The following is a 24,910-nucleotide window of genomic DNA, read 5'->3' on the forward strand; positions in this document are numbered from 1 at the left end:
TTGAGCTCCTCGTGTGTGGAATCCTCTTCTAGTTCTCGTCTTGATGGATAAGCTCCTCTTTATTATAAAACTAAGTAAAAGACACAAATAATTGAAACTTGGTGTTTTGTATGAAATCCTTGGGTGTTGCCTATCAACACATGACAAGTTGCCTCAAAACCTATAGCTAAGACAAAAGTTTTAAAGTCTGTTGTTAGATGGAAGTGAAGTTGCATGGATATGTAAAACCAAATGGTAAACTTGGCCACTGACAGTAAACTTATACTTCAAGTGACAGGTGAGGGAGTTAAAATGGGGATGTAAAGGACAGAACATCAAAACTGTGTCCAGTAATATAAAAGTTACAAGATTTCTTAACTGTGTTAAGAGCAAAGAGAAGATAGCAATAATTTTTAGCTCATTATGGGATGCTAATGGTTGAATTTTTGGTAGTTTTCTGGTGTGTATCTGGGCAGCAGGGAGGAGGAAAGGCCATAGAAGGAGAATTTATGCATTTGTATCCTCTGGTGTGATTCTCTCCACTCAAAGTTAGAAATGAAGGTAAACATTAGCTTAATAGATGTAATATCTTCAATTGGCAGAGCTGCTTTTTATGTAGGAGTCCTCAGAGTTTATTGATGAACCTTCTTGATCACTGATATGGCTTTTCTTCAGTAAGCCTTTAAAAAGGATTGATACAAGATTTTTATATTTCTTCTTTTAATTTTCAAATAGTAAATCAAGGCCAATTGCATTTGTAAGAATTATGTTGCTGATGTTACGTACCAGTATTTTGTGAGGCCCTTGAGCTTATATTCTAGAACATTATAAGTTTTAAATTTAGATGGTATCTTACTCCAGTAGCATGACTGAACAAACATGTTTAGCTCTGAAGGGATCAGTTGCTTGCTATGACTTAACACTTTTCTAGGTAGAGGGGAAAAATGTACCTGTCACTTTTATACAACGTTCTAAAAATTGTAAGCAGCGCAAGTTACCAGTGCTGAGTTATGCAAATTGTTTGGTAATTTGAGCACAGGCAAATTACATATTTTAAAGGTAGGTTGTAGAACAAAGATTTTCAGGATGGTGGGCGTGTTAACTCTGACAAATTACTTGGGGTACTTGATGTGCATATTTACCAGAGTATAAAATTGCCGAACATCAATAGTACAGGTATTTGGAAGCTGTATGCAAGGGAGTAATGGGAATTACTTGCATGACTGCTGCCGAACTACTATGTCCAAGCCTGGTGTCTGTGATTCTAGGTCGAAGTGCCAGAGGGGCCATAGGAATGACCATGCTTTTTCAGACCAAAACCTATTTACTGCAGCTTTTGTTCTCCCACAAAGGCCACACCTGAATGTCTGAAGAAGATGAAGAACACAGTGAATTCTGTAAATTTATCTGCACTAATGTTCTCCCATCCTCTGATGATTTTCAGCTGTTGGGCATCTCCTAAGCTGCTTGTAGTCTGCATATTTAGGGATTGTTGTTCTTCTCACCTTGTCTCTCCCTGGGCCTCTGCAGGTTTCTGTCATCTATGATATCTTTTGGTAAAGAGTGCACAGGTTTGCTACCATTTGCATCAAGAGCAGTCTTGCTCCTGCTGGCTTTGTTTGATGGCCACTGGTTCTTGTAGAAGAATCTGAACAATCAATCCGTACTCACTACATCTGGGCCTCTTGTGATTTTTTAATTTTTTTTTTTTTTTTGGTACGCTTGTCTCTATAAAATACGCCCTCTTCAACCCTTTCATTTCTAGGCTGCAGCATGTCAGCTGTTGCATGGCTTTGCTTGTCCTTGTTATCCTTCTCTGAACTTCCAGGATGCTTGGACAGGAGGTGTTTTTGCTCATAACTCAGATTCTCTGACTTTATTTACTGTGAGCTCTTTTTAGCACGGCTTGGGGAGGAAGCAAATGTTTGGGGACAAGAGGGAGTTGTGAAAGACTCCTTCATTTATATCTATTCCAGAGGAGGAAAAAAACCCAGACCCTTATCCTAAATTACTTGTGGAAGTAGTTGAAATACTGCAATAGAGAATTTTGGCAGGCTGAGTAGGCTAGGAGGTGGAGAGAAACACATGGAGATTAGAAATCAGGGATACCTTTGTAACAGTGGCAGTAATTATTGAAGGGAGAAAATGTAAAAGTGTTACAGCGGAATTCCTGTCACTGGAGAAAAAAAAATAACAGGTTTTGATATTTTCTAAAAGTTTAGTTCTACTATAGCAGTTACTCAAAGTATTACTTACAATAGTGACATCTTGTGATCTGTTCCACAAAGGCTGGACCAGAGAATGACAGGACTGGTGTTTGAACAGCTAAAACTGATCTCACTGCTGAAAGAACCAGGTGCATTTCCAAGGGTTGTGTGTTTCCCCAGGGCTTGAGTCTTCAGGAATAGTGAGAACTTACATTCTTAATGACATTTAAATGCAGATGTACTTAGCATCTCTGAAAAGCAGCCCCGGGAGGAAGGGAGGAAAGCTGTGGAGCAGTCGGTCACATAGTGCACGGCGAGGCTTTGGCAAGTGTGTGTGGGCAGAAGGGGAAGGAGAACTGTGTCGAGAGAATTAATGAAGAAAGTTGTCGTACTTCTGCCTGGCGTAATGAAGGGAAATACATCTGCAGGGTTAGTGAGTCCTTCACTTCCAGGATCCACTGACTCATCACGTTTGGATGTGTCTGAACCTCCCCAGGTGGTGCGAGCTGCCTGTTGGGTCTTGCTGAGCGCGGGTGCCCTGTGAAGCTACCGAGCGCCTGCAGGGAACGTGCAGCTCCTTGGAGGTGATTTTGGTGGTAGCTCATCCTTGGGGGAAGGGTTGGACTCTCCTTCTGATTATTCTTTCCAGCGCTTCCTGGGAGGGCTGCTGACCAGGTGGAATGGGTTTTTTTGCCTCTTCACCCAGCCAGGTTTCCAGGACCTGTGCCCAGGTGCCTGTGGAGCAGTTGTCTCTGGTGCCCGGGTGTGTCAGTGCTGTAGTGTCTCTCTCCTGCCCAGTGACACCCTGTAGCTCTCTGGGGATCTCTGCCCACAGGGAAGAGGCAGATTATTCTCTTTGTAGTTTCCGACACGAGGTTAACATTTGCAAGATTTTTCTTCTCTTTAAGGCAGGAATATTCATAAACCAAGTACATAAGGAGTATGAGAGAGTGCATTTGAGATCATATTGCAAATGTTTTAGCCTCCATGCAGAGGTGTGGGGGAGTCATTCTCAGGGAGTCTGCCTAATTTAAGCCTGGTATTCTCAAGGCAGGCTTCTAATTTATCTTCTTCAACAACATCTCATGTTGTGCTTGAAATACACCATCAGAAGTTTACCTACAAGGTCTAAAAAGCAGACTTCCTTCCATATGCATTTAAATAATAATACAAAATTAAGCAAGATCTATTTTATTTTGTAATAATCTTGCTCCTGGCTTTCCATACTGACATCTTCTTGTGTCTCATCAGTCTGTTGTGGTGTCTGTGATGCGACTCATCAGGTTGCGATTGGGATCAGCAGTGAGTATAAACTGAGTTGCTCTTTTCCGTGGCTCCTGAGGATCTGCATGATGAAGTGCTGGCAGTCAGGGACGCATCAGATGCTGGTGTCATCTTTGTACGTGAAAATAGGACATGTATCCCACGTCTTTAGACTCTTTGTGATTTTTCCTTTGTATTTTTGACCTGTGACCTACCAACCAATAGACAAAGCAGGACAGCATGTGTTTTGGAGAGATGTTGTCTTGGTTGACCTGCATGGCATAGCCTTCACAGGCAAGCTGCTGTGTGTTCAAGAAGCAAAATGAATGAAAGAAAACAGCATGTGTAGTGTTAAGTTTTCTGAAATATGTATGTCTTCTTTTGTGATGCCTGAGTACAGGTTCCCTAAGCCCTGCTCTGTTGACAGGCTGATTTTGTTCATTCTGTATTATCTTGGAGTTCCTGATGTAGGGGATAGTCAGAAGTTTTATGGTGGTAGTGTTGTGACAGATGCATTTAGGTATGGACACGTAACCTGAACAGGGTTCATAAGCAATGCCGTCTGTCAGACCACAGCAAGACCAGGGGGCAGCATCTCTTCCACCCATCTCCAAAATACTCCTGAGCCTACCTACACCTGAAGTGAGTAAAAATTCATGGAACCTTTTTTGTCTGCATCCCCTAATCTCTTTAATCACTGAGCCTTTTTTTCCTCCATCTTTGTGCAAGAAACCTGGAACTAGCTCTGGTTGTCACCATATTCCTCCTGGGGTGTACTTTCATAACCATTTTAAGCCAACTTAAGGTGTCCACGCTGCTCCTGTAAGAGAATGTGCTGCCCCTGCTCCTCCTGTACCCAGCTGGGTGTTCCCAGTCCCAGCCTTCAGCTGTCACCAGCCCAGAGAGTCAGGAGCTGCTTTCTCTTGGCTGGTGGCTGATCACCTTTGCCAGTGCAGGGCTGGTGGCAGGAACATGTGGAGGAAGAAAGCTAGTGGAATCATTCCTTTTGGCAACAGCTTCATTGTAGGTTGGTTTAAGCTGCTTGTGGAGCTGTGCCCAAATCCAGTACTGCTCTAGAGGGACTGATGATCGGTCTGTTTTCAGGAGGAGCTGCAGAGAGTCATCTGTATTAAGCCTTTGTCACTGTCAAGGTGCATTTCTCAAAGAGATTAGGTGTGTGAAAGGTTGTTTTTTAAGCATTGCTTATTTTGAAATTTGTATCTGGTGTTTTTTTTCTTAAAACGAGCAAACCCCAAAAAGTCCCAAACAACAAACAATGTGCAGTTTAAATTATATGTTGGGGATTTTTAGTGTTCCCTAATGGAAATCTTTGCTTTTTCTCATTCCTACTAGTTTGTTTCTTAACTTGACCTGAATGAACTCCATCCAGCAGAAGCCTGAGAAAGGCAGTGTGAAATCTTTCCTTCCTGTACCTGGATTTTCTCCAGTAACTGAAAACAGGATGTAGAATTTGCACAAGAATTGGGTTCCTGCCCATACAGATACCAAGTGTCTGAACAGTTCGTCTGGGCAAGTGATAGAAAATAAGAATGTCCTCTCTCCAACCTAAGGATACCTGTGGTATTCTTCTTGCAGTTCTCACTAACATTACATATTTCTGTAGTGAGTTCAAAGATTAACATACTTCAGCTATGCTGTGCAGTTTGATACGGTTTTTGAGTTGATAGCACAAACATGTGCATGGAGTGTACATCTGCAGGTGACCAGCTTAGGCAGAAAAGCTCTTTCACATGCAATGAATACTGGGGGGAAATGCTGTCCAAGGGAGCACTTACCAGATACTTTTATGACTGTCTTTATCAAACTGAAACTGTAGAGTTTTTTTCCCCTTGATTTAAAAGAAAAGCAATGAAAGTAATTATATTATTTTCATGTAATTCACCTTGCTGCTTTTTGGACTGTAGATTTCTATTTTGAGTCTGTGGGCACTGTTGCAATGTATTATGGTAAGACAGGTAGGACCTCACTGGCTGATAAATCTGGCAGAGCACAAAATTCATTTTGTCCTGCAGCTCTCCCTGGCTTTTCATCAGTGCACCCAAGAGGGCCTTTCCTCCTATGCAAACACACAAGAGCAGGATATTTTAGAGGTAGACTGTCAAACACATGGGTCTTTTAGTAGAATGAATGGTAGAATGCTGAATCTGTGAATTGTCTTTTTCAAATTGGTATTTCTGTGGAAGGTTGACTTGTTGACTTAACATTGTGTATTTGTATAATGCTGATCGTGCTAGCGGGGAACTAGCTTTTGCCAAACAGTCCAGAGGATATAATAATGCATTTTTGGGGGTTCCTGTTGTGTGCATATCCAGTGTACCCAGCAAGCTGGTAGGAGCACATGCTGAAGCTTCTATTGCTTCATCTTTGCTTTGGCTGTTAATCACTCTTCCTAGGTTGAAGATAGCACGTGTACCTCCACACTGTGTAATTACTTCCCTAATAGCTGTAGACCTCATGGGTGTCAGCTTTTTAATCTGCCCTTAGGTGGCAGACATCCATTGCTTGCAGACCATCTTTTCTGTGGCTGATAAATGTGGCTCATAAACTCTTGCTCTGAAGCAGGATGAAGCACTTAGCTGAAGATGCGATATTTGGCTGATGACTGCGGTTAATCTAAGCTGGTGTTGATGTGAAGCAGGACTTTGGTCTGTCTTGTGGATAGCTCAGGTGAACAGCATGCTCCCAAGTCCATCTTACATAGGCTGTTGGAGATTGGTGAAGTAGCAGTGGAGAGAGACATAGATGTAAATGAAAATCAGGTCAAGAAGAGTCCACAGTTGTAATGACACCACAAAGGAGTCACTCAGAGTGTGTGGGAACAAGCTCCTGTCATGGAAATTATGATTGCTTCCTGTTGTTACAGGCTTGTCAGTATTTCACTGTGGCTATCCAGGGCCAGAATAAATATATAGTTCCAAATACTTCCACAGTAAGTATAGTTAGATCCTGTATGAAAAATGCAGGAGACCACTTGCAAATATTTTCCCATCTGATATTTTCTATTGATGTATATTTGAATGACACACTTAGAGCTTTGTGTAACAAGCTTCTGTTTCACCATTCCTTTGTCTATATGCAGGAGTGTGCAGAAGGACACCAGGCTGTGGGATGGAAAGCTAAAATTATGACACGTTTTTGTATCCAGACAGCATCAGTAGCAACTAAACCTTCAGAAAAGGAACTGTGATAGCATAGATCAGACATAGGACCGAAAATGAAGAGAGAAAACAAGTAATTATCCTTTTCTAAAGGAAAGAATAGTTAGGACCTGGATCTACCACCCAGCTGCCTCAGCTGTGGTGGAGCTGTTTTTTTCAGACACCTCTGCCCTTCCTCATTCTCATTCACTCTTTCTCCCCCTGCCCCATCCCTCCCTTCCCTCTCATCCTCAGAGCTGACACTGAGCCTGGGAAACGCCGTCTTGCCCTGGGATGGTTAGGCAGATTTGGATTGGATGAGAGTCAATAAATTAATGTAGGATGAACAGAAATTAAAGATAGGAAACTATTTGCTGTTTTAAAGCATAATCCAAACAATAGAGCTCCGCAGAAATGAGGAAGAGAAAACTTGTTTTTATATGATAATATGGATAGATCCAGATTGTATACTGTTGCCTTTTGAAATAGTGTTACTTAGGCTACAACCTCACATTTGAATGTGTTTTGTGGTGAAGAGGAGCTGTTTGTATCTTGGATCTTGTTCTCTGCTATAGTAACAGTCTTATAATTCCTCAGAGACAGTAGTTGTTGTATAACACCTTGTAGAGACCAAACAGATCAAGCTCCATTTTGAAACTAATGAGGGCTTCTTTCCCTCTTATATCTGTTACTTGTTCTTACTGATGTCTTGTCAACCATCCAATTTGTTGCTGAAACTTACCTGATTTTATGCCATCCGAGTTTTTCTGGTTGTCCCTCAATCTTTAAGTATAATAAACAAGTTTCATTTATGTAAAATGGTTTTCTTTTTAAAATTTCTTCCTGGAAGTGGCCCAGGATAGATTTAGACTGTGTCCATATGTCTGGTGGCTGTAGTTTTCTTAGGCAATAGCTTCAAAGTAGAGCCGAGTGCTATGAAGAGCTTGATGTTCCACAATGTGAATTTACTCCTCCCTGCTGCTGCTGAACAGGGAGATCTTGTGCTTCCTTCCCCTACGCTGAACTACGTTTTTTCCCCTGTCTCTGAACTGGCACTGGCATTCATCTGATCAGAAGGTGTGAGATGAATCAATTCACTAGATCAACAAAGAAAAAAAGAAGAGATAATTGATTGTTTTAATTGGTTGTGTCTCTGTGGCATCAGATGAAGACTAGGGCCTAAGGTAGAAAAAGATGTGAGAAAAGCTCCCCTCCTCTTAGGAGCCATTAGTTTGGTTTATGAAACCACACACGTCTGTCTGCCCTGAAGAAGAATTGGGCATCACTGTCACTGCTAAGTAATGCAAGACTGAAGGAATCCAGAGCTCAAAAGTTGTACACTTCTCTGTGGTCTAACTTAATAAATCTTTTGAAACTCCAGTCCTTGATGTCTTTGTGTAATTGTACTGGATTACACGAGCACTTTTCTTCTGGTTTAAGTAAGCTACGTTTTAAAAGTAAGCTACCAAACTGATCTTCCAGGCCACTGCACCTTCAGTGAACTCAATTCAGGAGCTGTGTGGGTTTTGTTCTGTTGCACCTCCTAAAGCGAAATCAAGTGAATCTTGATGTGTGATTCTTTCATTTTATTTCAAGTATTTGCATATGGGGGAGTTTGGTTCATCCTGTAAATGCTTTCCTCTGTGTAAGCAGTACTGACTTTTGTTTTGAAGCTCAAAGTGTTGTATGGTTACTTTTACAGTTATTTAACATTCTCAAAATACAATCTAATTTCAGAGCTGTTCATATATTTTTTTTTTCCACCAAAGTATTCTCCTTTACTGTAAGGAAAATTACCTGGTTTTGTTTTTGTTTTTTTTTTAATTCCTGTGCCACTTTTATTTCTGTTTTTCATTTCTATAGCTGCACTGAACAAATATAAATTTTCTAATGATATATCTCCTACAAACTTAAACATACTAATCTGATTTATAATATGCAGACTACCTCTGCAATGAATTTCTGTGCCCAGCTGGCAATGTACAGTCTTGGACAAGTCAGAGGTCTGTAAATACGTAGCTTGTGTTAAATTTCAGGCATCTGAGCAGTCCCTTTTGGTTTTGACACTACTCTTTACCCACATCTGGTGTTTGACACTTTCTGGTATTACAGCAGTGTGAACTGTCAGTTCTAATAAAGTAAGTAGTAAAACTTCAGAATGCCTTAGTATAAAATCTTCAAGAGGGATGCACTTACTTCAGAGCCCTAATTTGCTCTTGGAAAACCTCACCCAGGCACTTATGCAAACTTTACCCAGAGTGAAGCAGGGATTGGTATCTCAATGTCAGTGACATCTCCAAGAACAAAGCCGTGTATGGTGTAAGAATACAATTAACAGCTGTTAACTTTTTGCTCAGTCTCAATGTGTATTTCACCCTTGTGTAAACAGGTATTCACTTGTGTCTACAAGAACTTTGCCTACAGAAACTTTCCAGTTGCATCATGGAGACTTGGTTTCCAAGTCCAGAGAGGTGGCAGATGCCCCATCCCTGGTAACATTCAAGGTCAGGCTGGATGGGGCTCTGATCAACCTGATCTAGTTAAAGATGTCCCTGATCACTGCAGGGGGGTTGGACTAGATGACCTTTAAAGGTTCCTTTCAACCCAGACTATTCGTGATTCTATGAAAAATTGTATGAATCATTCCCCAAAACACGACTAGCAGAATTGAGATTGTTTTCTCTTAACTGTTTTCCTTTCACATCTTGAAATATAAACCACTCCTTTGGAGAGGTGTTCAGGATAATTACATTTTTGTACATAACATTCCCTAAGGACGAACAAAAATGTTTCTTGAAATCTAAACAGCTGTATAAAAACAGTCTCAGTGTGTGTTTTGGTTCTACCTCAAACCCAAAAGAGAATGTGATCTTTGTTTTGATCCACAGACAGCTGAAGAAGATGTTTGTCAATGCACTCGGTCTATCTCAGAGAGGCTTAGGACACAAAACATTTGTACCATGTAGGACATTTTCACCAGCATAAAAGAGAAGTGTGTGTAACCAATTTCTTTTAGGGTAAAAAAGACAGATATTATCATTGCAGCTGGGAGCGATTCTCCTGTCCAGTTGATACATATCTTAACTTGTTCCTAATGTGTATTTAGCAGCAAAGCCTGGTCCTTTTCAGACCTGAAAAGCATGTTCGCAGTCTGAAAGGCTTCTGTCATTTTTCCAAGTATAGTCATTGCTGTATCAGAAACCTGTTACCTCTCATGATAGACCTGTCTTGCCCTCATGTCCTGTCTTTGTCTTCTCTCTTCTTCCCCATGACAGCAGTGACATACTTGGCAATATGGAAAAATATGACTAGTATCTTACAGTTTTAAGAAAACCCTTATTATGTCATTGTGCAAAGTAATGGGTTTTTCATATCTTAAAATCTGCATGTGGTTTTCCTTCCTCCATCTCAAAAAGGTTATAGTAGGAGAAGAAAAACGAATGAGAAAGGCAGCCTGTGTGATAAGAAAGTCTAAAATATGCTGGCATTAATCAAACTGAAAAAGTGAAATAACTAAGAGAGGATGTTGGAAATCTGTGACGTCGTGAATGGTATGCAGAAGGTGAATATTTATTTGTTCATCCTTAAAAGAACATTAATTAGGAGGCTCAGTGAAATAAAGCATAAAGTACAAGAAAGGAAGCACTATTTTATGTAGCACTTCACGGTACTGTGGGGTTCACTGGCAATAGGAGCAGTGTGGAGGTCTTGAAGGGACTGGGCAGTTCAGTGGATGCCGCTCTTCTGCCCTGGGAACTCCATGATGTCTAGAAGCCAAGGGGGCTGGTCAGGGGAAAGATTTCTGTATTTACAAGCTACCTAAGTGTTTGGTAAGACGGAGATTAATGAGTAAAATGGACTTTTGGTCCAAGTATGCCATTGCCTCTATTCTCTGAGGCTACTGAGTTTATCTGGTGTGGGAAGTGGTCAGTTCTTTGGCCCCTTGTTAACTTCAGCATTCCTGCTGCTGTTACTAGACGTCAGCCTGACTGATGGCTCCAGGAGCTGTCAGGCAGGTTCAGCTGTCACTGCCAGTGCTGTGACACCTTGCACTGATTTTGGCTGGCAGCAGGTTAGTCCCTAACATTGGTGATGATGGTATTGTCTTGCAGTGACACGTTGTACGTCAGTGTGAGCAGCCTGGGATACTCTTGTGAGTTCTTGACCTATTCTATCTACTTATACAGCTATTTACAGAGTGGCAGAGGCGTAATTCTCCTATCTTGCGTCAAGGTCTTTTGGATGATAAACTGATTGACCTCTTGGTCATACTCCTTCAGTAGTTGCCTTCCAAGGTAACTCTTTTTTGTAATGTTTCCCATAGCATTGCAAAATGAAATTAGTCTTGCAAAATATTCTGCTAGGAAACCGAGTTACGTATAAATGCATCAATAAGAGCAGAAAAAAAATTCCATTCTAGACCTCTCAGTTTTCAATAGGCCTGTATTTTCTTGCCTGTTCTCGATTGGCATTCTTCTTCTTCTTGTTGCTCATTAATTTTACTATTTTTACATAATTCTTATTTGACTTGTTTCCTTAAATCACAGATAGGCTCGGTCTACCCACTCCACCCTTCTCCTTGAAATGCAGTGCGATGAAATTTGCATTAACACCTAGTCAATACTCATGGTTGTATGATCCCATCTTCAGTGTACGTGCAGCGCAGGAAAACCTGGGAGGCAGAACCGTGAGTCACTTCCCCACTAAGCAACTGTCTGAGTTCAAAAAGTATCCAGTGGCCTTTATTTTCAAGCCTGTGGAGAGGTGCAACTCTTACATCTAGGTGTGTCTGAAAGAAACGTGGTGACCGAGGACTCCATCATGCTTGCTGGGCTCTGGGTGCCTTTGGGACTACTACTAGAGCTAGCTGCTTTCAGATCGTGTCAGAAAACATTTGGCTTCCTGAAGGAGAAATGAGGAAGGATAAGGGAACTACAGAAATAGTATATTGTGGTGTTTTGCTTGCTTAGCCAAGCTTCCCAACCCTTCCACTGTAACCATTCATGCAGAGCATAATTTGTGATCTTGGCCTCACTACATGTACAGTAAGTGGGGTTAGCAGTATCTGTCAGATTTAATGGATTCATTGGATTTTTTTCCTCTGAAGGTCTGAATCTTTTATGATTTTAAAGCTTTACATGCACAATTAAAAACATAGACTAGTTAAGGCTTTCCTCTATTCAAAGTGATACGGTATGGTTTGGAATTGCCAAAGCCTACCCAGTATTTATGCTCAGTGTAAGGACAGTGTCCAGAATATCTTTTTGGTAGGACTTAAAAAAAGAAAGGAAGAAAAACTTCATGCATTCCAAAAAAGAAGTGTCAGATTTGTTTTTGGAAGACTGGTAGGTTCACAGGCTGTGACTGCCCCTTTTAACCTGTAGCTGAACAGGTTATACAGTGTGTATTCTTGCACATATATGTGAAAGAAAAGCAATCCATCTAATTGTTTTGCTTCTTTAGGATTTATTAACCTTTACTGACACTCGTTGTTAGTTAGGAAAGTTTCTTCAGGCAGGAATATGTCCATATTGGCAGTTGTATGTAAAAAATGGACTAGGGAAACATCCACTCTTTGTCACTTCTTTGTCTGTCATATTGGCGTTGTGTTTCTGATGGTTTAATGCTGTGCTCTGCTAAGGTTGTTGTTACCTGTTTTGCCATGCTTCATCACAGACTGCTTTGGCTTTGCTGAAAGGAAGATGGCGTGACCGTGGTGGAAATAGAAATGGTCGGAAAAAGGCAGCAAGAATACTCATTTTAAAAGTTTTTCTGTGGGTCTTCAGTCTCAGAAATGGAATGTCTGAGATCACTGAGTGATGCTCTGTTCCAAAATCCTATCAGGCTGGCATTGTCCTGATCTTCCTCTTCCTCCCTCTGTCCTTCATGCCACATGTACTATCCACATGTTCTTAAATTGTGTGTGTTTAGGCCCTGCATGTTTTCTGTATCTATTAAGTTGAGTGAGAAATGCCTTTGCTCTCTGTTGCATCAGTTACTGACCACAGTGCTTCCCATGGCTGCATCCCTGCCTTGCCTTGTGCTTCTCCCCACCTTGGCTGGGCTGCAGCACCCTGCCAGAGGCAGCAGGACCTTTCTGGGGGGCTGGGGCCAGCAGGCTGGGCGATTGGAGGAGCCACATGTGGTCTTACCACATTGCAGCCCTGCTCCTGGAGCTGGGGCTGCGTGTTGCCCTCGTCCCCACCATGTATGTGGGTCTGGGTGCGGAGGGTGAGCCCTATGGGGCTGGGGCTGGCTGGGCAGCTGACATCCTCCCCAGTCCTTGGCTTCGCTCACCCTCTGCTGCTGTGGTGAGAATTGGAAATCGCTGCCTTGCCCATGCCACTGAGAGCTCACACCTGCCTTTTGGGTCCTGCATGGATTTTGGCAAATGCAATGAGTTTTGTGTACTGCAGCTGATGGAAAATGTGTTTCCGAACAAGCTTTATGCTTTCTGATGCTTGACTCCATGCATGTTTTGCTGGACTCTTGGCATACTTTTACCTTCGCAGTTTAAATTAGTGTCACATAGGCACCCTGAGGTTAGTTTAAGGGACAACAGGGTCCAAAACAACTTTTATTGAACTGGTGAGAAACAGGGTTTTAGCACTCAAAAAGTGACTTGAATACAGGTTTGGATGAGGAAAATTATTAAGGGGCAGCAGTTAATACAACAGGAGGTCCACAGAGTGCAGGCACGTGGCTTCACCAGAAACAATGCTAGAGCCGCCCCTGAGTCCGGGAAGAGTACACACTTGCCTGAACATGGTTTGGGATTATTTTAAAGGGATACATGTACTCGTATTGAGTACGGAAAGTGTACACTCGTGATTCTGCGAGGGTAAATTTATAATATGCTCGCAATCCTCCAAGGAGAAATACACGTGCAAATGTGCACGGAATATTACACGTGCTTATGTGGAAGCACGAGAGGAAAATACCCCCGTGATTATGCGAGGAAATAATTTATACACGTGCTTGTATTGAGCACGGAAAGTATGCATGCAAACATGCACAGAAAGTATAAATACATGTGGAAATGTGCACAGGAAGTAGATACACTTGCAATCCTGCAAGGGTAAATTTTACTCACACACGTGGTGGCAAGGCAAGCGGAGTCTCCATCCCAGGGATGGGCTCTCGGCGGCAGCATCTGACTCGTGCTCCAAGAGATCCGTGCAAGAGGGCAGAGTCTTGACGAGAATCCCATTTTTATAGCCTGATCAGATCTGACTGTAGGCATTCCAGAAGCTCCTTTGCACCCCCACACTGGCTGTGGGGTGCCCCTGAAGCTTCCAAACATCCCCCACAGTGGCCGCGGGTGCCCAGTGGCTCCCTGGTGCCTCCCTTCTCCTTTCTCTTAATGGCCCTGGCCAGGAGGCTCTGGGTCCAAACAAAAGAAGCTGTTAGCCTTAAGCAGCAGAGAGAGAGGGAGATGTCTACTCTTTCTATGATGAAGGAGAGAGGGGGGTTTGCATTCTGCCACAAGTAGTATTTAAATATGACATAATGGTGGTGAAGTGAGGATTTCTGATCATACCAGCGCAGTGTCAGTGTGTACATTCATCTGCTGGTTTCTACCTAAGCCAGTGATGAAGTGGGGATTTCTGGTCATACCAGTGCAGTATCAGTGCACACATTCATCTGCTGGTTTCTGCCTCAGCTGGTGGTGAAGTGGGGATTTCTGGTCATACCAGTGCAGTATCAGTGTGCACATTAATCTGCTGGTTTCTGCCTCAGCCTTGATAGGAGCTCATGACATAATGTACTTGTATCCAACAGCTAAATTGCATAGGAGTCACGAAGAAAAACATGGGAGCAGTTCTGTATTGATACAGTACCACAGATACAAAACTATTGCAGAGTTTCTGAATGACTACTAAACCTGCTGTATTTGAAGTTTCTCTTGCCTTGCAATGCAATTTAAGGCCTAATAGATACTTTTGATGTGTCTTCTTGTTCCTGTTCACAGCTGCACTTTGCACATCCTGTAGATCTGTTTCAAAATATGTTGATAGGCAAACACCTTGAAAGTCAATTACTTGAATTTTTTTTTTCTCTTTAGATGACAATCAAAACAAAACCAATGAAAAGAAAGAGAAAAAAATGGTTTCTCAGAAACCCCATGGTACCATAGAATATACGGTAAGTATTGGTGTTTTGCTTTGTTCATGTCTGCTTTTTGAAAGTGGGGTTGTTGAGGTCGAAAGGGAGCCAGTGGCACAAAACTGAAAGCGCTAAGTGAATACTGGCTGCAGTTTGTACCTGTCTCAGTAGGGATCACTGTGTAGAGAAAGCAAGGCTCACGTCCTGAACCACTGTTCCACCCAGGTGCTTCTTCTCACAGCTGCCAGTCCTATTTCTGCATCACAGCACTTTGATAGCGAAATCGGTTTTGTTATCTGAAAAATACTTCCAATCCATGGTGTTGCTTGGGTCACCATGTTGGCCTGTGCTTGGTGCTGAGACAATGTGAGACCTCTTTCTTTAAGCTGGAGCAGGGCTCGGCAGTGCTGCTGCAGTGGCTCAGAGGACCCGCTCTGCCCAGAAAGTCTGGGTGAGCCAGCCATGTCCCCAAACACGGGGACCTGAGCTGCTCATCATGCAGAGCAGCTGTGGGAGACACGTGTCCCAGCTGGGAACAGCACAAATGGCTGATGTTTTGCGACTGTTGAGAGTGTAATAAGCTTTCCAGCGCATGTCCTTTCCCCACTTCCCAGGCCAGTTCTAAATGAGCTGGTGCTGCTTTCAAGTTCCGTGAGAAAAGGAGAGCAGCATCTGTAACATCTCTCCATTTTATCTACTGTATAGTGTAAAAGAATGTTTTTGTATTTTTATTGATCCTAGCTCATCATGTAAGCTATTATACAGAGGGTGTGTTGATATCATCACATTTATTCCCTGTGAACAGTCTGCTAGACAGTTTTAGTTCAGCTGGTGTGGTGAACGTGTTCACTATGGTTCTTAAGCTTCAACTCTTTCTTCAGGCTGGAAATCAGGACACCATAAACAGCATAGCATTAAAGTTTAACATCACCCCAAACAAGCTTGTGGAGCTCAATAAGCTTTTCACGCAGACAATTGTGCCAGGCCAGGTAAATATTTTCTGTTTGGTGGGGGTTTTTTAGTACTTAAAATGTGATTATTTGCTATGTATTTAAAAGCTTTTTACTACTTTCACATATCTTTTAAGTACTTCGGTACAAAGATAACGGACAGTAATTTAAATCCCTCAAAGGGGAACTTACTAGATCGTTACCTGGAGTTTGGGAGGGAGCTTTGTAATTGCCATATCTGACTTGTGTTATCTGTTTTCTGTCACTAAAGCTTAAAGATGACTCTGAAGCAAAAGAGGGTAATGTAGCTGTTGCAAGATTCTTGGGAAGCCTGGATAAATGCTATATATAATATATTAAAGAATTTGAGAGAGAGATACAGTAATTGAAATGACTCTTTGTCATTGTGTTGGGAATGAGTCAGTCTTCTGCAAGATGAGAAATAAATGGAGATAGACTGTTTTTGAGAGAGTCAAATAATGGAAATGCAAATGTGAAGGCAAACACTTGGTTCGTGAAGAGCAGATCTCTACTTCTGCTTCACAGACATGAAGAGGCTGAAGTGTCCAGATTAGGAAAATGGTTTTATTTTTGTAAACACTTCTAGTTTAAAATTAAGCTGTTAACATTTTTTCACCTTTAGAAGTATCTTTCTTTGCTGCGACAGGTGGAGGTCCAGACCTGTAGTGCAGTTTCAGTACTGTGCTACTAAGAATCTGGAATGTTCACTGTGAGGGAAATGTGAAAATTCAAATAAAGCATTAGAATTTTATATACATGTATTAGTGTGAGGGTGGTTTTTATTTGTTTTTTATGTACACGATGCTAAAATGCTGGTTCAAATAAGGAATATGTACTTAAATTTGGAGATGCAAATATGTTTTTGGATACAGACAACGTATAATGAAGTGTTATAAACTTCTAGCACTGAAAATCCCCCATCTTCAGCAGTGGCCTTATCTTTGGACCCAAGTTTCCTGTTACAAGTTATTGACTATTAATAGTCATTTTACAGTTACTTGTTTTGTAGTTGCGATAGTTGTAAGAGAACTTGGGATTGTAAATTTGGGGAAAAAGGAAGGTATTCTTTCTGTGGAAAAAGTTTTATTTTCTTGCTTCTGTCTCAAAACAAAATGTAGAGCTAGATCCTGTAATTAATTCACCTGCATGTGCCCTGCCATCACCACCTGTGAAGAACTCTAGAATAAGTAGTTAAGGAGTGTGTTGCAATTGCAAGTGCTCAATATTGATTGAGTTGTCTTTCTAGTAGAATGTAGTATTTATAGTGAATAACTTTTTACTGTTTTGATGTATGTGTTTGTATTTAGATTCTCTTTGTGCCAGAAACAAGCGCTGTGAGATTGTCTTCATTCAGTCCTGGCGCTCATGTTTCTCCCTCATCATCAGATGCCGAATATGATAAACTCCCTGTAAGTCAAACACTGGCTCGCTGGTCTTAAACTCACAATGTAATTTCTGATTCTGAGGCTGATATTCAGGGCTGTGTGAATAACAGGTTTTTGAGCTTGCAGTTCCAGCCTTTTGTGTAGTGTATTGAGTAACAATTTTAATTTGCTGTACTACAAAAATTACCATCTCTTTAAAATATTTCGAATTAAGGGAATTCTGTCTGAGCATAGAAACCCAATACAAGTTCAGTTGGGCCCAGAGTTTATCAAAGCGATTGAAAATGGTGTAGTGTGTAGTTTTTAAACAAGAGAAAGTTAAATGTGAAGAATTATTTAGTGTTTCACTCTGGAGGTTTCTGTGCTCTGCAGTCCAGAGCCTTGATCCTGCATTGAGATCCTTGAGCATGGAGCCTGTTAGTTTAGTTTGAGCAGTCATTTTCCTTCTAGTTAAGCATATTATGCTGGAACCCTTCTATAGACTTGTCTTGCTGGATTTAATCTTTATGAAAGGCCTTGGCATAGCGGATCCTTCATTTTCCTTAGAAGGGTGATTGGCAATGATGATTTTAGAGGGTCATTTTAGGAAGTTTAGCTGTCTACCTGCTGGTGCTAAAGCAAGTAGACATTTCAAATCCATAATTAATGAAAAGGAAAGTGGAGCGAAGCCTGGAGTAAATAAATGTATTTAACCTCAGTCTTACACCTCTGTGCCACCTGCATGGGAAGTCGTGCCAGTGCACTGTGTGCAGAGGTCTGCAGTGTAGATGAGGTGGCAGGACTGGCCCTCTCCTAATGGGAATACCTCAATGAAATTTGATGAGCTGACTTGTCGTTTTTTTCATTTTTTGCCTGTTATTTGTGTGGGGGTGTTTTGTAATGTTACAAGGCTTTTCTTCCGTACAGGTAGTGTCCACACATACATACATACATACATACATGACCACCACGTTTCTTCCTTAAGCAAAATGAAAACGGTTGAACCTGGCCTTTTAGTTGTCCAAAATCAAAAAGTACATGTTTCTGGTCCTGTTGCTCTGCACTGAACGTTTTCTTTTTTAAGGATGCTGATTTGGCAAGAAAGGCCTTCAAACCAGTTGAGAGAGTTCTGTCCTCTACCTCAGAAGAGGATGAGCCTGTGGTTGTCAAGTTTTTAAAAATGAATTGTCGTTACTTCACAGATGGTAAGGTAGGTGGAACCTGACTTTTGGGTATTGTTTGAGATTCTTTAAAAGCAAAATCTGTTTGGATGAGTGAGAGATGAATACTGGGGGAGTCAAACGTACTCCACATTTGTAAAGAACATTAATGTTATGGTGGCTTTATCTGTCACTGCTGTGTTTACGGGTACCATGGTAATATGCTGGATCATTTTGTTCTTTCACTTATTTAACCTGTTATGATAGTTGCTTTATGAGAGAATAGCTCTTCCACTCATCTTCATTCCCTTACCACATCTTACCAGAATTATCTGTTTAAGAGCGTATTGCTGGATACACAGGGACAACTGTACTTCAAAGTTACGACGTGTCAGGATTAGTTGTCCGGTTCCATCAAATTGTGCAACAGCTTAATAAAATGAGCACATGCTTATCTATTTCATTTATGTCTTTAAGCTAAATTTTAACTGTTTTCAGAGTAGTGTTTCCAAATAGGTCCATGTTGCTTCTGTACTTGCTAATGAATGTCATGCAAACCCTAATAAAAAGATAAAAATTGCATGATGCAACCTTCTCTTTCTTTTTCTTGCAAGCATTCTTGTAACGTACATGTTCCCACTGGGACTGCAACACTAAATTTTACAGCTGCTGTTTTAGAAGCAAAGGCACAAGGACTGGGCAGTATTTTAACCCTCTTGTCTTCTCAAGGTTTTAATACTCTGTCTTGAACTATCTGCTCTGATGTATCTCCTCTTGTTTGCTCTGGTTTCAGTTACATTTCTGCATGTTTGGGTTTTCAAGCTCTCTGGAATTTATAACACTGGAGATGCTAACCATTGTAGTTTAAACATATTTTTCCCTTACTGCTGACTTTTGTAAGATGGATGTGTTTACACCTACAGTTCTTGGCTTCTTCTCACATTAAGTGTATGTAGACTGCATTTAACTACTCTGAAATTTTTCAGTCTGCTATTTTGTAGAAAGTAACAGGGGGCTACTTGATGTCTCACACATAAATTAGGGCAAAACTGTTGCTTTGTTATGTGCTGCTTGCTAGGTGCAGAGGATACAGGTTGCCAGTTTTATGGCTACAGAACCGAAAATGTAATTTGCAGTCAGAACAATTAAAAGTGGGCCAACTTCTTTGCCAGTGCAGCTAAAATCCCTTGTTGCCTGCCTTCCTGCAGTGGCTGGGTAGGAAGCAGAGCCTACTGATGGATTGTTCTCCTGGCTAACTAGACTTACATTACCTGTGGGAGAAGCCTCTGCACTCGATTCTTTCATCCAGACACAAACCAGACACGTGTACATGAGTCATGCAGAAGAAGCAAATGAGAAATTCATACAGACTTTGCTTTACAGAGGAGCAGGCACACACGTGCTTGCTTTGCCAGTACCAAGCCATCAGCTTGGCATCTCCCTGATGTAAAAAAAAAAAACCCAAAACAACAACAAACAAACCAAGCTTGTGGTCTTTTACCTGCCTATTTGTTAGCCTTCATTGCCTTCCCTTGCAGATGACCTTGGATAATTAATAGTATCTTCAGTGTAGGTCATTCCTGTTGATATGTGGCTCCTGTTTGCCAGATGTCATGATCTATGCACAGCTTCTGAGCTGGTCTGGTGAATTTTGTAGCTTATCTGGAAGAGATGGTGCAGGAGAAAGGCATTGGAACTCTCCCTTGACAACCTTGAAAAATGGTCAGTTGTCATGGGTTGGATGCTGAATGGCTCTTATTGAATCCATGGCTAGAGCACGTTTTGAAGAATTAAATGTCTTCTACAGCTGTGCAAAATATGCTTGGATCAGTGGAAGAAGCTGTTTCTATACCAGGGAGAGGCTGATTCATATTAGGTCCCTATATATAGAAGCTTTTTGCATGTACCTCTGGGAGAGCAGATCAAGAGGACCTATAACATAGATTAGCATAGTAACCTTGATATTTCCCATGAGTAAGACTGCCTTCATGTGTGCTGGTTGCATATAAATTCATTTATCAAATGAAGGTGGCTGCATCTAGAACAAAATAGTACTTTTTTATAATCCACTAATCTATTTTGTCTGAGATTGATTAACAATCTGCAGTTTTAGCCTGTAGCAGCCAGCACTGAAAGTTGAATAGTTCAGATGTTCTTCCTTATTAGCTAGGAACTTGGCTAATTTTATTCTTTGCGCTCCTTACAATGCCTGACTTGATGCCATTGGAAACCAAAAATATTTTGTTAGCAAACATTGCATGATGGGGTATAAAGAGGCAGGAGAAAGGTTTTTCTTTGTAGGATAGTAGCCTAAAATCCAATACCAAACAATAAATGAATTACATGTGATGTGCTAACTTTTCCTTCTCCTATTTTAGGGCGTAGTTGGAGGAGTCATGATAGTAACTCCAAACAACATCATGTTTGACCCACATAAGTCTGATCCTCTGGTAATTGAGAATGGCTGTGAAGAATATGGGCTCATCTGCCCCATGGAGGAGGTTGTCTCAATAGCTCTCTACAATGACATCTCTCACATGAAGATTAAAGACGCATTGCCATCGTAAGGAGTGTTCTTCCCTGAACTTATGTTTGCACATTTTCAGTAAGGGTTATGGAAAAGGTGGGAGGGGAATGGAGGGAAAGAGTTTTAATGCAGTAGAATAAAACAAATCACGGGAGGAAGGTGCCAGAAGAGGAGTGATTCACTTGTGTTGTTCTTCCACTTTCTTTTTGGAACACTTCAGTGGCAGTAAAGAGAAATGGGTCATGAATATGAAAACCAAAGTGCAAAGGAGACCAGTAAAAAACGGTAGCTAAAAGCACTGGTCGCATACTGTGGTTTGGCTTTTGCACGGACTCGTCTCTGGGGTTATTTTGGTGAAAGTAAAGACATTTAGATTTGGGCCATTTGCTGCATTACTGGGACTGATCTGAAAGGATTATTTAAAATTTTTCTTGAAGATAACAGCACCTTAACTGCAAACTTCAGTACTTGCAGAAATAGCAGTCTGTGGAATACTTCCACTTCAGAACCAGAAATGCATTGATAGTTAGCATTTATAATACATAATAGACTTTCTGGGGTGGGCTACCTTCATTTATGCATAGTCTAGGCACTGTTTATGTATTTATTCTAAACAAGGTTTTGTCCTTATAGGCAACACCTGTTTGATCAGTGAAATTCATCTACTTCTATTTTCTCATTTCAAGAAAAATTCCTGACATATTTTGTTATGCTCATTACTAGAGTGTCTAGTAACTTCTAAGTGATGAGAATCTTGTATTCTTATTCACCTCAAACCTTTTAGCAGTAACGAAGAGCTCAAGTTGTATGCTGTTAAGGTTTTGAGAATTTTCCATTTTGAAATGTTTTGCAATTGTGCTGCTTGAAAAAAGAAATCTTGGGGGAAGTTTGCATTCAAACAGTGCAGTTGAGTAATGGGAAGAAAAATAAAATTAAAAAAAATCCAACCCTCCTGCCTGTTACTGTTTTGCAGTAAACGTGTTCCAACAGGTACGGCTTATCTCCGATTTGCTTTGTTCTCAAAAATACATTTGTACTGACTGGGGAAGCATGGATGGTCATAGAGGTTGACTCATTGTCAGGTGTGGGAAATAACAATATTAATATGGAATGAATGAAATTCCAGCAGCTAAGTACATGTCCTGTGGTTTGTGGTTACTGGACTTCTGATGGCTTGCACATTGTTGTTATATGTGTACCATTTCTTCACCCATGTGGCATATACTGCCAAGTGATTTACTCATTTTATTTCTATATTATCCTTTCTGCATTCTTCTTCATTTTCTTTAATGTCATTTCCGCTGGTGTATGTTTATTTTGGATAAAGTAATTTTTTTGTTGAGTTTCAGAGCTTAAGTTAAGTTGGTATATTATTTATTTTTTCTTTTCCATTTTTTTTCTGTTTCCATTTTGCTTTTAACATCCTATGTACATCCATCATTTTCCCTGACAGTGACATACCAAAGGATCTTTGTCCTCTGTACAGGCCAGGAGAATGGGAAGACCTGTCCTCCGAGAAAGATATCAATCCTTTCAGCAAATTCAAATCCCTTAGCAGAGAAAAGAGGCAGCAGAATGGGGATCCATCCATCACTCTGGGTGCCAAACAGATAAAACCGTCGGATAAGGAAAAGTCTGCTGATTTTGAAATTCTTCAGTCATCTGAGAGTACAGGCTCAATCAAATCAAACTTACTGGACTTTCCCAACAACATCACTGCCACTGAACATTTGGAAAAGTTTGCTGCAGAACCATGTGCCAAGGAGCCTTCTGGGGAAAAAAATGCGTCAGACATCGAAACCAAAGAAAAATCCCTTTTGGGAGAAGGAGAGGATGACTTTGAGCTGGAAAAGACGTCTTCTCATGTGGACAGAGGGTTGGACAGGAAAATCTCAGTAAAGGAAGGCTTTCTGGCTGACCCCAGGGAGTTGGGGAGAACTAAGCAGCAGGTAACCAAACCCACTACAGAAGTCCAGGAGCACTTGACAGTTGATTCCTTGGAAAAAAAGGACAGTGTTGAACCTAAAGCTGACTTAGACTTAGAGCTGTGTGAAAAGCAAGATGTTATTCCAGAAGTAAACAAATGTGTCAGTTCCCCAACAGGTAAGGTGGAGACTACACTGGACACTAAAAAAGAGCTAGAGAAAGATAAACTTATTGAATTTTACCTCAATAAAGATGGGAATGGGTCTCAGTCATCTGAAGACTTACACAAGGCTGAAATCCAGAAAGGTGAAAACAATAAAGCAATTGGTATAGACCTTACACTTAGCTGTTCAAAGTCCCAAGCTAATGAAGTCCATACAGTTAAAAGTATGGAGCTCGATTCCTGCTGTGTTGAAAGGAAAGCGCCTTCGTTAGAAATCAGCTCAGCAGCAGCAGAGGAAAAGGATCTGAAAGAGTCTGTGGACTCTTCATTAGTACCAGCTATAGACAAGACCTGTCAAGAAACGCAGTTAGACAATCAATCAGAAATCAGACTGTGGCTGCTGCAGAAAATTCAAGTGCCAATTGAAGGTAGGTCTCTGGTTATCCTTTTTTCCTCTGAGACTCGGACAGCATTATGACGGTAACCTTTGAATGGATAGCCTTCTGCTCTAAATTTCCTCTTTCTATAATACCTGGTCTTTTTTTTTTTTCACTCTTGTATATTATATTTTTATATCACATGCTATTTAGAAGAGAAAAATACCTTCAAATTCCCTAAGCTTCTAATTTGATAAGGAGTTTGTGTGCTCTTTCCATCTTCAGTGGCTACTGTTTATATAATCTTCACCTCTGTTTACTGGCTTTAAGAAGGACAGTGAAATGTCATCTAGTCACAGTACTGGCAGGGACATTTCATGGCTTAGGAATTGTCACTCTTTATTGGTTGCTTTTGTTGCTTCAGTGAAGTCTGTCAGTGCATTTCTGATCATTTCCAAAGCAGTAGTGTGTTCTTGCAAAGCGGGGTACTGAAGTGTTCTTGACATTATTTGCATCTGTCTGGTGTCTGCTGTGCTATAGAAACCCTTCAAGAAGTGATAAATAGGATTATATGTAGAGCCTTACTGACCAATCATTTTGTCCTGATTGGTCATTGGGTTCTAATAACTAAAATTTGGGCTGTTACTGGAAAGCAATATAACAAAAAGAAATCTCGGTTTAGATACTGTGTACACATATTACTACCTCTAAGCACTAATCCATCCTGGAGTGCTGCTGCTCCTCTCTTGGTAGTTTAATGAACCAGTGGATATACCCTTGATTCATATGAGGTGGTGGGAGATATTTGAGTGGAAGTCTTTTATTTGAAAACCAGTGATTCTTAAAATGACTTTTCCTTTCTTTTGAAAGGGTTTAAATCTCAGTGGTTGTATTTGGTGATCATTCTCATTGACAGAGAAAAATAAAAAAGATGGCTGTATGTGTACTCCTAAAATGAATGAGGCACCTTCAGTGTGACTTAGGCTGTAATTTAATAAGCAATGTTTTTGTCATGCTGGTAATTTAGGGAACTTAAACTGCTCTTATGTTTGACCCTGTCTTGTGCAGACAAAAGGTTTTTGTTTTCTGGCTGACTGTCAGAATTGAGGAACTGGTCAAGTGTTCTGTGTGTGTGTGCGCAGGGTTACCCTTCTACTGGATGGGGTACCAGGACCCAGTGAAACAGTCCCCTCTGCTTGCACCTGCTTCATGTTGCAGTTTGCACCCAGTCTGATGGTCTTACTGATTTGCTTTACAGTGCTAATCTGCACATGGCTGTACAGCTGAGGGGGATAGAGGCTGTGACAAAATGGGAATAAATGGCCACAGTTTAGGATAAACAAGGATTTATTAAACCAGTTTTGCTGTTGAATGACATGTCAGGTGTAATTCTGTGTATGGTGCCTCTGAGTATTCCTTTGCACAAGATTATTAATCTTTGTGACAATGTTTTACCAGCTGCACTATTTGTACTTCCTTTAAGCAGCCCATTTCTTTTGTCTCTCACTCAGATATGCTTCCTTCAAAAGAGGAGAAGAGCAAGACTCCTCCAATGTTTCTGTGCATTAAAGTAGGCAAGCCCATGAGAAAGTCCTTTGCATCTCAGAGCACCACCATGTCTCAACAGTACAGTAAAAAGATAAAGCAACCAGAGTACTGGTTTGCTGTTCCACGGGAAAGGTAAGCTGCAGTGCATAGCGCAAAAATGT

The 24,910-nt window shown here is 41.0% G+C and overlaps 1 protein-coding gene across 5 annotated transcripts in view; it reads left to right on the plus strand.

Moving 5' to 3' along the window:
* NCOA7 (nuclear receptor coactivator 7) overlaps window positions 1–24,910 on the plus strand; it is an 88,815-nt gene that overhangs the window by 46,520 nt on the left and 17,385 nt on the right. For 4 of the 5 annotated variants that reach the window (XM_080343070.1, XM_080343072.1, XM_080343071.1 and 1 more), the window contains 7 exons: window positions 14,673–14,752; window positions 15,595–15,702; window positions 16,992–17,093; window positions 18,133–18,258; window positions 20,587–20,771; window positions 22,189–23,252; window positions 24,713–24,881. In XM_080343070.1, the coding sequence (XP_080199196.1) occupies window positions 14,673–14,752; window positions 15,595–15,702; window positions 16,992–17,093; window positions 18,133–18,258; window positions 20,587–20,771; window positions 22,189–23,252; window positions 24,713–24,881 (1,834 nt within the window). The remainder of the gene's footprint in view (window positions 1–14,672; window positions 14,753–15,594; window positions 15,703–16,991; window positions 17,094–18,132; window positions 18,259–20,586; window positions 20,772–22,188; window positions 23,253–24,712; window positions 24,882–24,910) is intronic. The other variant, XM_080343074.1, reaches the window with a different exon arrangement.

The sequence above is a fragment of the Nesoenas mayeri genome (genome assembly GCF_963082525.1).
Source record: "Nesoenas mayeri genome assembly, chromosome: 3".
In the NCBI taxonomy this organism is placed as follows: domain Eukaryota; kingdom Metazoa; phylum Chordata; class Aves; order Columbiformes; family Columbidae; genus Nesoenas; species Nesoenas mayeri.